The sequence below is a fragment of the Heterocephalus glaber genome, unplaced genomic scaffold, assembly GCF_053883595.1.
Source record: "Heterocephalus glaber isolate CG9 unplaced genomic scaffold, H.glaber_assembly_v1.0 deba00001688, whole genome shotgun sequence".
NCBI lineage: Eukaryota > Metazoa > Chordata > Mammalia > Rodentia > Bathyergidae > Heterocephalus > Heterocephalus glaber.
Window position 1 is genome coordinate 3,356,835 of NW_028258413.1, and position 17,267 is coordinate 3,374,101.

Consider the following 17,267-nt stretch of genomic DNA (forward strand, 5'->3'; position numbering starts at 1 on the left):
AACCTACCCCTGAGACCCACTCAGGTTTCCACACATCCCAATACGGCCTCCCTTCCTTCTGCTCCAAACCAGGTGCTTTCCTCTCCCTTCCCAGAGCACAGTTCCTCCTTTTCATTGATTCCCCACAGCGCTTCACCCACACAGCTTTTCATATCTCTTACATTTAAAGGGAAGGAGCGTAGGCTGCCACGGCTAACAAGTCTCAGTCAGACCCCAGCTCTGCCGCTGAGAACCTGTGCCGTCGTGGGCTGGTTGCTTGGCCACTCTGGGTCTCCCTTGCTCCGTCTCTGAGGCAGAGATGAGAATGCCTCGCCTCACGGTGGGAGGAGGGTTCACGCCTAAAGTGGTGCCTCGCCCGTGGCCAACACTCAGAGTTCATTCTCTTCCTGTTTGAGTTGCATCGTGGTTGTTTCTAAAGTTCTTCTCTCTTTGCTAATAGTTTGATCATCCTCAAGGTCAAGATGTATGCTTTCTTTCGTCGTTATTTTCCTCCGAAACATCTAAGTCCTTGAACACAGTAGGGGTTAAGCAAATATTCCTGCGCTGTGGGTGGGGATTAAGAAATAAGGGAGCGGAAGCTGAGGGGGAGAGAGAGTGCCTAAGTGCACTAATGTGTCATCTCGCGTCATCCACGACGCCGTGAAAACAAGGCTGGGGGCTGCCAAGGGCCGAGCTTTTACTGAACATTTATTGATCACTTTCAATATCTCGCCTTCACGTGGTCTGGAGAGTTTTGATACCTTTGTTTTCTTTCTTTATAGTGATTTGTTTATTTTGATGTTTAATCTTCGGTGAAAATGAATAGCATCAACCCAGGACATACTTATGATGTATTAGTTCATTTTAAAACAATTTATTGGCAGGGTGTCAGAGTTAACTTTGATTTTTAACAACCAGGGGTGTTTATAGAAAATAGTTTATGGTGTTTGTGTGCCATGTCGCATCGCCTAAGCGTTAATAATCTCCCGCTCAAATACCCTAATACACATTGGAGGAGCTGGTTGCACATAAAAATGTACTCGGGTCTCTGTCTTGTACTAGTCACCAAATGCACTGACCTTTTCTTTGGCCCAAATAAGCCCATCTATGCCTTCACCAGTGGGTCCTGGAACAGTGCCATGGGGCCGGGGATGTAGCTCAGTGGTTTTGCCACCTGCTGTGCAAGTGCAAGGACCCAAGTTCGATCCCCAGTTCCAAAAAAAAAAAAAATTCTTGGAACAGTGCCACAATGGTATAAAGTGAGGGTGTCCTTCAGGCCAAGGCCGTTTGTCATGGCGTGAAGTTTTGAGAGCCTCGAAGGCCTCCTTTTAACTCCGCTGTGGAGCTGTGTGCGCGCACAGGGAGCTGTCATCCCCCTGGGAGTTTGGGACGCTAAAGTGTTGTGTGCACTGTAATTCTGTATTACCCAGTGAGAAAAAAATGTGGGCGAAAACCACCAGCAGATACCATCAGACAGCTGCCCACGAAGGTGTGTGACGTCCATTTGTGGTTGGTTGGTTTGTTTGTTTGTTTGTTTTCAGAAACATTTGAAAGAGTGGAACATGTTCTTTAGCCTTTTTCCCCAACCCTTCTTTTGCTTTTTAAACAAATTTTTTGTTCTGATATTGTCATTGCCATTTCACAACATTTTTCCTAAAATTTCAAAACTCAAGCTGTTGATCCCTTGTAAGGAATTCCTCCTGGATAGAATATTATATTTTGGGAGCAGTATTTAACTTTCTATTCATATGTTTTAAATTACTAAACTCCTTCTAACCTAACACTTCAGCAATTCCCATGTTTCATGTTTGTGATCCAGCCTAGCCTTCTTCAGATTCATATACTCTGCCTGGGGGGCAGAGGGAGGGCACACACATTCTCCAAGAATCTGAAAAGTTAGTGTGTGTGTGGGTGTGTGCGCGCGTGCACTGCACGTGCCTGAGTGTGTGTAGAAAGCCTTCACCTTGCTCACTATTCAACAGAATTGTCACATTAAACTAGTAATGAATTCTGTCCTGAATAAATCATGCTAGACCCCTATATCTATATTTTATGTGTTGTTATATGATAAAGAGAACGATAGTCATAATGTCTTAGTGGGTATTGGTATTTTGATATATAAATGGTTAATATGGTATGAAAGACCTCATTATCCTCCAGATGGCTTATATTATTAAAAGTATACATAGTGTAACAGCTTGTTTATTTTACTAGATCCCGTATTTATTTTTACATGACCATTTGTGTATTTAGAGGGTATTGTATCATCTTAAAGCTTAATTTTTGTTTAGAATTCTTTCCTCTTGAAATTAATTGAAGAATTTTTATTGTCAGCTGTTTGTGGCATTTTCTATCTGATGTATTCCTCCTAATTCTATCTGAACTAAGGCAGATAGTATGCAACACTGCGTGAATAATTAAGTTAATCTTATATTGCTTTGCATCTGTGGAAGTTATTTCCTGAGCCACTCATTTTTATGTTTTTTTCCTACAGTGTTGATATACAGAAAATGCAAAGTTTTCTTTTTCTTTTCCTTTTTTTTTAGCGGGGGGTGCTACAGGGGATTAAGCTCAAGGCCTCACAGCAAGCAATCTGCCACTAAGCTATGCCTTCAGTTCCACAAGGAAGATTTTGTTGAATAAATATATTGAATAAATGTATTCAGATTTAATGATTTTTATATCCACTCAGTGATGAAATGACTGAACCTACTGAAAAAAATCAGCTCTTCATGGTCTGTTTTTAGGGCAGCGTATGAAACACACTGTGTAGTGTTATGGGTTTGGGCTCTGACACAGAGACCTGGATTTCTGTTCTAATGTACTGCTTACGAGCTCTATGACTTGGGATAAGTTATCTTTTGCCTTCAGCTTTTCAGGGTAAAATGAAAGTGATTGGTTTAACTTAACATGCAACTTAATGAAGCGCGTAAAGCAGCATATGGCACTCAGGGTGTTTTTATGAGTGGCTGGCTCATGTAGGTACAAATGCCACACGTGTCCCTTCTCTTCTCCGTGCCTACCCCGAGGCAGAGCCGTGGAGACGTGACCATCCAGCTGGCTTTTCACCTGCCAGAAAAACATCCCAGAGGAAAACCACCCCAACATGCGTAGATGCTTCAGATAAATACAGATGGCCCTCATTTAACAACCTGTTGTTTAATGACTATTCCAACGTAAGACTCCCCACCCAGACTTAATGACCCACCTTTTTTTGTACAGTTGTGTGCATCTTGTGGGTAGAGTCCATAGAGCCTTGGGTCTTTTTCTGTACCGTACACTTTGTTTACACAGTGCTGTAATTTTTGCTGATCGTACAGTACTGTAGTTTTATGTTCTGCCATGCATTATAGTACTGCTGGGAGGAGTTATGGAAAGTGAGAGTGGATCAAGCATTAGCTGGGAAGTGTAGAGGAGGGAAATGATGCAGGGACAGAGACCAAAGCCCCGTGAGAGTGGGAAGACCTGGGAGGAAGCCCTGCCGGTGTTCAGGGAGGTGGCAGCCACAGGCATCCTCGTCGCTGCGTTTTCATGGAGTGGTCATTGAGAGCGGAAAATACAGTAGAAAAGTTTGGAGTCTCAGGAAAAAGAAGTCAGGAGCCAGGGTACCTGCCTGTGTGGAGGGCCGGGGAGCGGGTCTTTCCATGGCCATTGTTCACCACGTCCCGGAGACTGGGCCAGGTCGGTTCGTTCCTTTTGCACTAGGAGTAAAACCAGTATTCTCCTTCTCGTGCTTGGGTCAGTGCATGAGAAACTGTAGTGACCCCTAAAGGCACAGTTTCTTTATTGTGAACTCATGTTCATATTCATAAATCCAGACTGGGGACCCATGTGTACCTTCACCATAAGCATTGTTGGAGGCGTGTTAGACACCCAGCTGTGACTTTTTTTTTTTTCCCCCCAGTACTGGGGATCGAATTCCTGGACCACTGAGCTGTGGCCCCAGCCCTCCCATTTTCTTTGGGATGTTTCATTTTGTTCCCCAGGCAGGACTCGAACTTGCAATCCTCCTGTCTCCGCTGTCCTCTGTACTGGGATCACAGGCATGCGCCACCAAGCTGGCTTCTCTGTGATTCCTGACTGCCCTCAGGCTATTTGGAGAACACTATTTTGACCCTGATGAAGTTAAGGATTTCCACTGCAGGAAACCTGCTAGCATAGTTACCATCTACTAACCACGTAGAAGGTTCAGAACTGTACATTTGAATTAGGAAGAGAGTGGGCAGAGGGAAGTAGCATTACAGTATTTACGTAACCCCGCTGGAGTTAGTTATTCTCTGTGTCTTAGCGACGTGGGCACTGAGGCTCAGGGACTGCAGCTTCTCGCAGAGGTCACGTGCTGGTGCACACACAGGGCCCCCAAGTCAGTGCTGTTCACATACGGTTTCCCTTCCTATCCCGAGGGGCCAGGAGTTCAGCTGCAGTGTAGCCCTACCTGCACTAGGGTGAGCCATGCTGGTCCCCAGGAAACTTGGCATAGTCTCCGGGCGTGAAATGGACGCCAGTCAGTGAAAGGTACAGTGCCTTAGGGGCCCAAACTAGGACACAGCATGCTCACAGGAGGGCTGGGGACCCTTGGGGCAGCGGTATCTCAGGCCTGGCTACAAAGGTAGCAAGATGGTGGGGTGTGGGGGCCTATTTTTTCCCAACTGGGTCATAGCTCCGGTTGCCGGGTAAGAAGCTGTAAGGAAGGTACGCTGGAAGTGTCCCAAGCAAACAGTAATTGGGCACCCAGCTTGAGAGTGGAGGTCGGCCTGAGGCAGTGGCTCAGGGCCAGCCGGGGGGCGGGGGGGGGCGGGGGGGGACCCACAGGAAATGGGGGATACAAAGAAGCGAAGCGAGCTTAGCGGCAGGCTGGGAAGAAGTTGAATGGAGGCAGAAGTTCACACTTTATTTGGTAGGAATCTCAAGGTTCTTTAAAAATGATTTTTTTTTTTTTTTTTTTTTTTTTTGCGGTACTGGGAATTGAACCCAGGACCTTAACACTGAGCCACATCCCGGCCCTTTTATATTTTTTATTTTGGGACAGTCTCACTAAGTTGCTGCATTGTCCAGCTGGGCTTGAACTGGTGATCTTCCTGCCTCAGCTTCCCAGAGTGGTGGGATTACAGGCGTGTAGCACCATGCCTGGGTTAAAATAAATTTTTTTTCTCAGTACCGGGGATCAAACTCACGACCTTGGGCTTGCAAGGCAGGCATGATGCCACTGAACTAAATCTCTGGCCCTAAAATAAATTTTTTAATTATGTAACTACTTATGAGAATTTTCCAACACACTCAAAAGCTAGAGAAAATAGTGTTGTAAATTGCCCTACACCTCACCCAACTTGAAGAACCAATTGGTGGTCTTATTTCAAGAGTCCTTTCTCCTTACTTGCTTTGTTCTATTTGCATTGGAGATTCTGCCCAGGGCCTTGCTCATACTAAACACATACTCTACCATTGTTTTTGCTGGTTTGTTTTAAAGCAAAGCCTAGACATTATGTCAGTAGATTGGCAAATACAGTCACAGGGCATTTAAAAAGCACAACCGTAATTTCATTAGTGACCTAATAAAATTAACAGTGAGGGCTTACCGTCATCAGTATCCATCCCAAATTCAAATTTCCCCACTTTTGTCTCAGAAATCTTTCTACAGATGCTTTGTTTGAATCAAAGTCCAAACTCCACACTCAGCACTGAATTATTAAAACTCACCATGGGGCCGGGGATTTAGCTCAGTGGGTTCCGCTGTCTGCCTTGAAAGCACAAGGACCTGAGTTCGATCCCCAGTACCCACCCCCCCCAAAAAAACCTCCCCACTCTTTTAATAGTAGTTTTCCTCCTTGTCTTTCCTAGGACCTGTGTCTTCTCTGTAGAATGTCTCACATTCTAGGTTGGTCTCTTTGCTTCCTTATAGTGGTTTTAATTTGTCTCCCCAGTCCTCTCTTGCAGGGCACGTCATGTTCGGAGGATTTGTTAGGTTTGGTTGCGTTTTCAGGGAAGTATGCGATGAGGCTGTGGAATGCTTCCACTCACCCTGTCTCCCAGCTCAGCTGACCATGTGGTGTTGCTTCTCAGTAGCCGTTTGCCTGATGCTTTCACATCTACCAGGAGCTGTTACCTAGAACCTCTCTCTCTCACTGCAGGCTGTAAAATGGAGCCCTGAGGTTTTTTGAGCTGAGGAATGCTACATTTGGAAACATGCTTTAGGAAGAAAATTATTTATTTTTATATTTTTTTGAGATGGACTTTTGCCATGTTGCCTGGCCTAGCCCTGAGCTCCTAGACTTAAGCAATCGCCTGCCTCAGCCTCCTGAGTAGCTGGGATTACAAGGGCAGGCCACCATATTTGGCTAGAAAAATATTCTGACAAAAGCAAGTAGGATAAAGTAGATAAGGAAAGGTCAGGAGAGGTTTCTAGACTCAGTTATCCAGAAATCAGGATGCTAGCAGCAAACATGGAAAGGAAGAGGTGGTGGAGTAAAGGATTTTGTGGAATTTACTCAAATACAACACTGAGCTTTTTTTTTTGTTTGTTGTTTTTTTGGTACCGGGGATCAAACTCAGGTCCTTGCGCTTGCGCAGCAGGCGGCGAAACCACTGAGCTAAATCCCCGGCCCTACAACATTGAGCTTTTAAGCGATTGGAGTAGTGTGTTTAACAAAACAGCAAAACCAGGGCTGTGCTTGTCTTGTGGCAGACCTGGTGGTTTTGGCTTGAGGGAGTTGAATTTGAGCCGAGGAGGGCTTAGAGGTCTGGTGAGCGGTTGGAAATGCAGGTCTGAGCTTGGAAGGTGGTTCAGGTCCTAAGTCAGGGAACAGTGACACCTGGGGGTATATTTAATAGCTGAGAAGGGAGTCAAGTGCAGAAGAAAGTTTAGGCACAGATTCGGGCAATCTGAACATTGATGGGTCGTGTCAGCCCCTGGCCCCCGAGCCCCAGTGTGTGGTTTTAGTCTCAGTTTAGGCAGGACAGCTTCTCTCCTGGCCCAGAGGGCTGGCTTGGCAACTTCCCTTTGGAAGCTCAGCTTTCTGTCCTCTTGGAGAGAAGGGGCCCAGGACCAGTCTGTATTTCAGCTCCCGAAGCCAGACTGCAGAGACACATCCTCTCAGCTCCTTCTCCTCTGTTCCCTCAGATCCAATTTCCTTTCCTTCTAAGACTTATCTCTACTTAGGGACGTTGGTAGAAAGAGCAAGGAGGAGGAAGCAGTCGTAGCTCGGGCGTAGTGGGCAAGGGCGGCTTTGCTTCCTCCCATCTAGGACCCTGTTTGGTGACCACAGGGAAGGCTGCTGGGGAGCCAGCCGGGCAGGCCGAGATGCCAGGGAAGGAAAGGGTGGGCAGGGAGGTCGGGAGCAGGCGCTGTGCAGTGCTGCGTCCACTGCACAGAGATCAGAGGGCAAGGGAACAAAGAATCCGACATGGAGAGCATGGAGCTGCAGAAGCTACTAGTGAACATGCTCGTTGTCTTTGTTGTCTGCCGAAATGCAAGAGACCCGGCTTATGCTGGAAGTAGAATCATAACAATGCCCTGAGACTGAGGTTATTGTAGCCTCACCTAACAGTGGTCTTGCTGTATGATTATTATTATCATTATTATTCCAAGTATCTCCTGAGATATTCATATTTAGGGGACATCTTACCCTATCCCTGTGTTGAGCTCAGTTGCATTTCACAAAGCCTATATTGCTCAGAAAGATATGACAAAGGAAGCCGAGAAAATCAAACTGACCCTCAATCCAGGCTTCCTAAGTAGCCCAGGCTACGTTAAGTGGGACAGTATCATAGGACACTTGCTAAAATTTGAAGCCAGGGTTCAGAGATGAATGTTCCTCAGCCACATCTGAGTCTGGTGAAGACAGCAAGAGTATTGTAGGGCAGTGTACACCAGGGCTATAAAGTCTTGATACTTTCTTTCAACAAAGGGAATGTTTAGAATTCCAAGTCTTTCACCATGGAGTTCATTTTATTTGACCTCTTAAAACTAAGGTGTTTTGTTTTTTAAATTCAAAGTTAAAGAAGTTTTATCAATCTCTTAAAACATTTAGAGGCACAGGAGGATGCTCTGAAGCAGAGAGAACTTCCTTTGGATTGGCAGGAGTAGTAATTTGACTGACTGACTTGTACCGTGTCAGGAAAGAAATCCAGAATCGCTGTCCCTGAGTCTCACTGTTTCCTAAGCCCTTAACCCTGTTGAGCTTTGTCAACCTTACTTTCAAGAGTCCTTTTTTAATGTTTGATTTTTTTCTAAATTTTCTTTTAGTGCTAGACCTCACTAATTGCTTCCTTCTGGCAGCTGTTTAGGACTGAAGCTTGAACCTGGACCCGTAAGTTCCTTGTCGAGGGCTCAAATGGACATCACAAAAGACTTACTCGACAGTCGTACCACAAAAAATGCCCAGAAAACAATAACTGTTAAAAATAGATTTGTAGTAAATAGGGCTGGTTTTGATATTTAAAATTTTGGTTCATATCCACCCCCTTCTACTCAGTCTCTCTTAATCTTCAATGCAAAATGAAAGGTGTAAAGACTAAAGCTATAAATCTGTTTATAGCTGTAATTCCCTTCCCTGGCTTAGCAGAGTTTGACACTAATAAACACAGTTCACAGCAACATCGAATCTGGCTCTTCTATAATTCTTTATGTGTTGCTGCTTTGAACATCAGAGTTTTATTCGATTCTTTTTCTTCTGTTTCAGTTCAAGAATTAATTGGGCACCTCTACCCCAGGGGTAACTCGCTGTTTCTAGGGCCTGAAGTTCAGCTTTGTTTTATTCACAAAAGGAACATGGTGAAAAGTACAATGAAGTTTTTTGTCTGGTTTTCTTTGGCAGTAGTTCCTGAACAATGGAAATAAACTATTAAACCTGCAAATTCTCCAAATGTTACCAACCATTGACCCAGGACATTTTCAAAGACTCTTTTGTTCTTAGAAAATCAGTATATTTACTGTCTTCATCCTTAGGTCAAGTACCTGAAAAAGACATTTTATGTCTGCCACAATGAAAATATTTACAATATGGACTGTGTACCTAACCACTACTACGATAGGCCAAGCATCTTAAATGTTGCTTCATGTGTAGTGTTTCATTTTTGCCAAATAGAAGGCATTATTTTCTCCGTTTTGTCAATAAAGAAACTGAGTCACAAAGAGATTAATTCACCTGTCAAAGGTCACACAGGTAATTGTAGCCAGATTTTAGTCTGGATCTGTTTTTCTCTAAAACTCAAGCTCCTAACCACAATGGTATTCTGTTTTGTAATAATTCCCTTAAATTAGTTTTACTTTTTGCTGAAACATTTAAAAAGAAATTACACACAATTGCACGCATACACATTTATCTCTACTTGCAGGAACTCTGATTTTACAACAGTTTTCTCAGAAAAAGTTCTTTAACTTTGACACATATTACTAGCTCAAGTTATTTGCAAAGTAAAAAGTCTATGAACCAAAACAATTCAGTGATTTGGAGAAGAAATGTCCCCAAAGTATATTCTATGTGGTGGAACAGAAAGCTTTCTGCAGGAGTTCAACGTTGAAGTCTACACTTGAAAGAACACATGTTCACATTTTGGTTAGAAGTAAACATGCTAAATACATACATATATTATTCAGATGTAGGATAGGTTTATATATGCACAAATCGGTAGGGTCCCTATATTTCAAGTAAATCACTACATTCTCAATTGCTGTACTATTTGTGGTGTGATTTTCCACAGTTTCAGATGCCTGCTAAAACCCAGAGTGCCAAACTGAGTTCCTTGGTGAGCGTGTGGTTTGAGTGTGCGTCTCATTGCACCACTGGGGCAAGTTAGTAGTGCAACTTGGGCAAAGGCAGCAGTCTCACAACCAGTAGAGCTGTTGCTTCTGCCTTAGTAGCACACAAGGAAAACTGGATACACCGTGTTTCCTTCCTCCTTGGGAGGCTGTGAAGGTGGACACAGAAGTGATTGCAAGGAGGACTGCCCCCTCTCAGGAAGACGCCCCAGGCTGGCAGGGCTCATTGAGGCTGTGCTCTTAGAGAGCTGCAAGGCTGGAAGTCTCTGTCCTCGTGCTCTTTAAAAGTGGGGCTTTTGAACTGCAGGAGCTCCATATGCAGTGTGCAGTTTCAGTAGCAGAGAGAGCACGTGTAACGGCGCACTAGGCAGAATTAACGTGGAAGCAAGGCAAGGCCGTGGCGCATCTCCAGTCGTCCTTGGCCCATCGCTGATGGCTTGCATTCCTCTCCATCTGCCCCATTCCCACTGAGCCCAGCTAAAGCTGCCAGCGCTCTAGATTCGAAACACAACCCTAGAACCACACTCAAATGCTATAAAGTTCACTTGTCTCTGGAACTACTGTGTTTTTACCTGGCTTGCACCAGTTTGGCATAGTTTTCTGCAGGTTCACTGCATTGTGAACTTCAGGCTGGAAATGGAACTCGGTCATGAGCACCTTCCTAGGGAACTAGGTTCAATGCCCAGCACTGCAAAATAAATACATAGAATAAAACTGTGAGCTTCCAGGCTCCGTAAGCCACGATGATGATGTGAGTGGCCCTGCCACGTCCAGTCCGTCAGCTGGACTTGTTGCTTCAGTTTCCCAAGCTTCATCTCCCTGGCCTGGCCTCCCGAGTGTGGCTCACCAGCCTTCCCTGTCTCTACTCCCCCCTCCTCATCTGTTTTTACCACCCTGGCTCCCCCAAAAGCATGATGTTTTCTAGCTTACCCAAGTTCTGCTCCACCCTCCTCTCCCCTGCCCCTCCTACCTCTGGGCACCTTTGAGAGTCCGCTGCATCATCCTCCACCTCCACCTCCGGCTCTCCTGCCCCCGAGGGGTCCTCCCGGCTGGGAATCGGGCTTGTATGTCTGTCCTGCGGGCATACAGCACACTGGCTGGCTGGCAGCCCCAAATGTTCAGTGGGTGAAACTTGCTGTCCTCAACATTCTCCAGTGAAGAAAAGATTAACCAGAAAGTGTTTTTGTTATATTTCAAGAATAAAAATAAACATATCTCCACTTTTCTGGGAGGCAAATCATAACCTCATTCTTTGTCCAGCAGCCCCTGCCTGCCAAGGATTTCTAGGATTTGCTCCTTTTCTGTCTCATTTTTCTACCTCTGGCAGAATTCAATTTTGTTTTGATGATTGTCAAATTTTAAAAATCATCCCCTCTTCGCCTACCTCGCAAATGCAAGGTCCCAAGTTTGATCTCCGGTACCAAAAAAAAACCAAAACTCATCCCCTCTTTAGCATTTGCTGATTCAAAGTCGGTACTACATTCAGTTCTAGTGAATAAAAGGCATCACTGGTTCATCCAAGGCCGTAAATCTCTCCCTTCCGGTCTATTTCACTTGCTTTTATGTAGACTGAAATTTCATCAAAAATTTTCTTGCATATTGTTCATTGTGCCTCTTTGCTTTAGTTTTTATATGTATATGTGTGTGTGTATATATATATATGTATATATATATTGAAATAGACAATAGAGCATAGGAAAAGAACTAAAACTTTAGTTACTTGGTCTGAAAAAGTCAGTGTAGGCTAAGACCCACATTAAGGGCTTGGATTGAAAGAAGTGACTGTAAATTCTGAATTTAAACATTGAACAGGGCCTACCTAGTTGGAAGATTTGTCACTGAAATTTACAGAAAGTTTGGTATTCAATGAATAGTGATCTAAAGAATATTTCAACTAACACTAATAAACTTTCTTAGCACCTTTAAATATTTATGTAATTACGGCTAATTACATGAAACTGTTTAAAAAGATCATTTCAAATATTTTTATTTACTAAAGTGGGCCCTATAAATGATCACACTCCAACATTCTAGACCAGACCAGATCAGAAATCCCAAAAGTAGCCCTATGTAGAGTCACAATTCTATGATACATGACTCTTCATTTTCTCCTGTTTCCATATTGACCTCAACCTGGCTTTAGAGATAGTTTTACTCTCACATAGTCACCGCCAATTGGCCAGTGATACAGTTACCTGAACAATAAATGTGTCTGCTGAATGTTACATTGTTAAACTTGGTACAGGTGAAACAAAATGCCGCATATAGTCTGTGCCTCCAATAATTACAGTCATTAATTGGTATGGTTGCCAACCTATTAGTTAAAACTAATGAGTTATGTTTTTAACTCTAAAGACAAAAGAAAATTAAAATCAGGACCAAACTTTCTTTCATTTGTTAATATTTTGACTTAGAAAAGAACCATGGCTCCCAGATTTCCCAGATTTCAAAACACTGCCCACTTTATTCTTCCAAGCAAACCTGTGTTTTCAGTGAAGAGGTCCAATTTGGAAAGAAGAGTGGGATTTCAGTGAGCGCGGAAGAACACCCGCTGTTGATCCCGGGCGCAGCTGTGAGTGGAGGCCGGGCTCTGCACTGGTCTTGGCTGGCAGGTGCTGGGACGCCGCACTGTCTGCCCAGAAAGCCCCGCGCCTCGAGGAGAGCAGCAGTCTTTACTGCTGGGTTGCGGTGCAGATTCTCATGTGTTCACGGGAGCCTTGCTTGCGGCTCTCTAGCTGAAGAGCTCTGGTTGACAGATGCAACTTGAGCATCCGTACCTGGACTTTGCACAGAAATCATCACTACTGTGCACTGTGGAAAGATTGCAGAAACTGACCTCCGCCTGGCGTGTCACTCCCACAGCACCCAGAGGGGCCCTGGCGGCCTCAGAGGTCTCACCAGCAAAAGCAGAAGAAACTGTTCAGGGGAGAACCTTTGCAGGGAAAGAGGGTGTGAAGGCTGAAAGGCGTCAGCAGTAGCAGCTGGCCTTAAAGCACCTGAAGTTTCTAGGGGTCCTTTGTTTCTTAACGCTGGTCAAGTCTGTGAGCTTGGCTCTGGATGATTTAGCTTTTTGAGGACAGGGACCATATCTGCGTATATCAACCTCTCTGCCACGTCCTCCACCAGGACATGTTGAATGTTTTCTAGCCATTCAGCAAATGTATATAAAACTCAAAGTAGAGTTCAATACCATGGTACTTAAATCAACGCTTAGAATCTCCATTGTATTGCTTAAAATTTTGATGGTAGATATCATCTCATTAATTCTTTCCCTTGGCTTTCCTTTGCCCTACAAAAAAAAAAAAAATCCTGCTTGGGCTGCATTAGTGAGCATTCGTGTGTGCTACAATAACGAAATAAACCCCTCAACTCAGTTCTCCAGAGGTGGGCTCACGGACGGTACTCATTCTCACTACTTGATTGGCTGAAAACATTAATAAAGAAATTAAAACTTCACTGAAAACCTGAAGAAAACATTTTCTTAGCTTCCCTTTTTCTCAGGCCCTGATCTATGACCCAGGTAGCACAGTGGCAAACAGCTTGGGGGCGGGAGAAAAGGCGTCTGCCGCAGTGTCTGACATCCCAGCCCCTCTCCGTCCCGCTCCCCTCCTCCTCCTCTACCCCCGTTTGAAACCTGAGGACCTGGGTCAGGTGTCTGTGACACCACAGCGTGACCTTTGTGGCATTTCAACAGGCATGCAGAAGGCAGGAACCAGATACATGGGCCTGATTCTGACAGCCTTGTTCCACATCTGGGTCCCAACTCTCAGGCTCCAAACCATGGCATTTAAAGTTGCAGACTGGGTTTAAGTCCTGGCCAATGCACTCCCAGGAGGCCTCAAATAGATAAGATTTGAGGTTCATTTCTGGCCTCCATTAGAGGATTATCCTAATACTTTCCTCACTGCATTGCAGGGAAGTTTAGGTGGAGTTAACAGGTGCAATTCTTTGTCAGTGGTAAAATACACAAAATATAAGACATGGTGCCGTTTTTAACTTCATGATAGCATCACAACTCTTAGCAGAAAAGCAGCCCCTGAGGATGGGGACTTGGTGCAGTTCCTCTGTGACTGAGGCAGAAGGAGGCGCTTTAGCAGGTGTAGCGTTGCTGAGTCCCCACCTGCAGGGTCACAGCCGTCTCCTCGGGGACCAAGAATGAAGAACAGTTTATTAAAAGCTTGTCTTTACTTCCTGTTTGGATTTGTCCTTTTCTCCCAACCCCACTAAAAGTGGCGTGGAGAGATTACGGCTGTCTTAGAAATGCTCCAATTTTTTAGTTAGGGCTAAACCGAAAACATGACTTCATTTTTAAGAACTAGGAAAGACAATATAATTGATGCCCTTGGAAGCAGTTATTCTTGCCAGTATTTTTATTCAAAGGTAAAGAAAATGTCAATGTAGTTGGAAGAATAAGCAGATACCTAGCAAAATAGAAATTCCTTTCTTTAAACACACACACACACGGCCACCTGGTCTGTGACCAAGGTAGTACAGTGCCACAATGAGGAAAAGATACACAGTTCTTGGTTAATTTAATACTCAAATTTGGAGGAAAAAGCATCTTGACTTTTACCTCCCATAATAACACAAGTCCAGTTCTCAGTTAACTCAGATCCAAATAAAAAAGGTAAAATAATAAAGTTTTTAGCTTTTTGAATAAACATAAAAGAGTCTCATCATGATGTTGGAGTAGGCAAAGATTTAAGTAGAACCCAAAAAAGGAAAACCATAATGAGAAAAAATGTTGTATTAAGTTTAATTAAAATCAAGAACCTGTTTACTGCGAACACCTTACAATAACACAAAGAAGGGCTGGGATTTAGCTCAGTGGTTCTGCCACCTGCTCCGCAAGTGCAAGGATCCGAGTTCCATCCCTGGTACCAAAAAACAAAAAAGATAACATAAAGGCAGTACAGAGTGGGAAAATAAATTTGCTGTAAATATAGCGGATCGAAGATGCACTCAGCCTATGTGAAACCTCTTTGTCTCCATCTGTATGCATACAAACATGTGGCATATGATGTATAATGAACTCTTAGCAATACAGTAGGACAAGTCAGTATGACAAAAGCAGATGATGTAGATGATTTACGAAAGAAGATGCAAATGGCCAGTAAGAGTATTAAAGGGGATTCAATGTACTAACCACTGGAGAAATAAGACTATGTGAAATTACCACACTCCCATCAGAACATATAAAATTTTAAAAAACAAGTATTGATGATCATTTGTCATACATTGTAGATGAGGGTGTGAACTGTAGGAACCACTTTGGAAAACCATTTGTCAATATCCACTAATTCATATGTGTACTCTATTACCTAACAGTTTCACTCGTAGATATACACACAACTGACTTGCATACAATTTTTCTCCAAAACACATGTACTAGGGTTTTCACTGTGGCGCTATTTGTGATAGCCAAGACTCTAGAAACTTCTGGAAATAAATGGCCATCGAGAGGAAGGTGTATAAATTGTATATTTGTGCAATGGAATATTATAAAGCAGTAGGAGCCATGAACAACTAAGCCCAAAATTATGGATGAATTTCACACCTAGTGAGCGAGAGGCCAGATTAATACTGTATGATCATTCATATAGAGTGGAAAAGTAGATAAACCCATCTGCACTGCCAGAGGTCAGGGTATGGCTCCCGTTGTGGAGGGCAGTGACAGGGACGTCACAACAGGAGCTTCGACTTGCTGGTAGTGTTCTGGTTTTCTAGCTGGGTTGAACTCACACAGTTGTATTCAGCTGGTGAAAATCTATTCAGCATGTTATTAACCTGTGACAAAATACGTGTATATGTTACATCTGTAGACATACACATACATTGCCATTTTTATATTCTAATAGTATTATAATTACATTTTGGAAACCAGAACTCAGAAATCTGTGCTCTTGCTATAAATCTTTCAGTTGACCTCGTGGGTCTACTCAAGCTGTAATTTTTTACTTAAAATTTTTTTCTTTCTCTTTTTTTTTTAGGGTCCTCCTGGTCCAAAAGGTGATAAGGTAAGAAAATGCACGGCAAAACATACAGAAGTTATTAGAAACCCTTATGGGCGTTAACTATACTGTGTTATATTTTGACCTTTTAAATAAGCATAGCATGTAGATTTTGGCTGAAGCTGTTATCTTCCTGTGTTACAGGGGGAACAAGGTGATCAGGGACCTCGGGTAAGTTGGACTTTTCCTATCCTAGGCAGAAAATTCGTTTCCAGCTCTAAACGTATTAAATGAAAGTACCCCAGTATCATAACTGCCCTTGTGCTGCATTATTTAGCAATGATTGATTCAAATACCATGGCTCTTATAAGTGAAAGGGGCTCAATAATAACTAATATGTATATTTCCTGTATTATCTTAACTTGATGCCTGTGCATAGAGCATGCTACAATAGTTAGACCAACCGACCAAGGGCCAAATCACTCCTAAAAGGCATTGGTATCCATCTCTCCAATCAATGCTGGGTCCTTCAGATTTGCATGCATTGTTTTGCAACATTAAAGCCATGTGGATTTCTCTTGGACCTAGCATTTTTCTGCAGTTGAACTTTACGTGCTATTGCATAAGTATGTTTTATTATAGATAAAGATATTAATGCATTCCTTATATCGTTCTTCATCATAAGTTTGAATAATACTCATTTGAATTTCTTGGTGTTTGTATATTTTTAAGCAGATAAAAGGTGTACCATGACTCAGCATTGTGAGAAGAGGGACATTCTTTTGTTCTTCTCCAACGCGGTCCTTAAAACCATTACAACCAATACCGAATGCTTTGTTGTTACCTTGGCAGTGCCAAGTCTGCCGCCGCGCATCTGTGGATGATTACCCGAATGTTCAGACATACTGTTCCAATGATGTAGTGGCTCTGTTGAGACATACCTTTCAATTTTCTCATGTCACTATGCACAACAGCGAGTAATTGGTTGAAGAGTGTAATTTTTTACAGTGAAAAAGCACATTTAAAACTTTCAGGTTGAAACAAACTGTGTAGGTCTTTATGTAAAATGCACCATGCTTAACTATTGAATGTGTTTGTACTATAGAGATTTCTTCTTTTTGCAGAAGATTCAGTTGATGTACACTTGAAAGCTTTATCCCCTCATGTGTCTTAAACCTGTTAAAGGTTATGCTGTATTTCTTTTCTTTCTAGTCTTCATGTAGAAATGAGGATTAGACCTCAGCATTCAGTTTCTCATGGTGATTATTCTAGCTGATGACTAGCATCAAGTTAAAAGCCCATCTTAATGGTCAAGGAAATTAAATATCATGCCGTCTGCTGTCGTAGATGGGAGTGGAATAAAACTCAGCCCTAAATGATGAGACTGCAGATTATGGTTCTCTGTAGGTGGTGATTATTTCACAGGGCACGTCGCCTCACATCGAGTAGCATTTCTTTCTACACACAGCATCAAAATGGCTCAGCTTGCCCTTTCCAGGTAAGAGGGAAACTGTTTCCATTCTGAGAAATCTTTTGGCAAAGAAAGGAAGGGATGGCTCACAGCTTGGCTGTCATCGGCG

At 43.3% G+C, this 17,267-nt stretch overlaps 1 protein-coding gene across 1 annotated transcript in view; it reads left to right on the top strand.

The window, feature by feature from the left end:
* The window catches only part of Col25a1 (collagen type XXV alpha 1 chain), a 401,020-nt gene that overhangs the window by 249,917 nt on the left and 133,836 nt on the right, over positions 1–17,267 (top strand). Inside the window, exons 6-7 of the mRNA XM_021245429.2 lie at positions 15,727–15,753; positions 15,892–15,918. Coding sequence (XP_021101088.2) covers positions 15,727–15,753; positions 15,892–15,918 — 54 coding nt within the window. The remainder of the gene's footprint in view (positions 1–15,726; positions 15,754–15,891; positions 15,919–17,267) is intronic.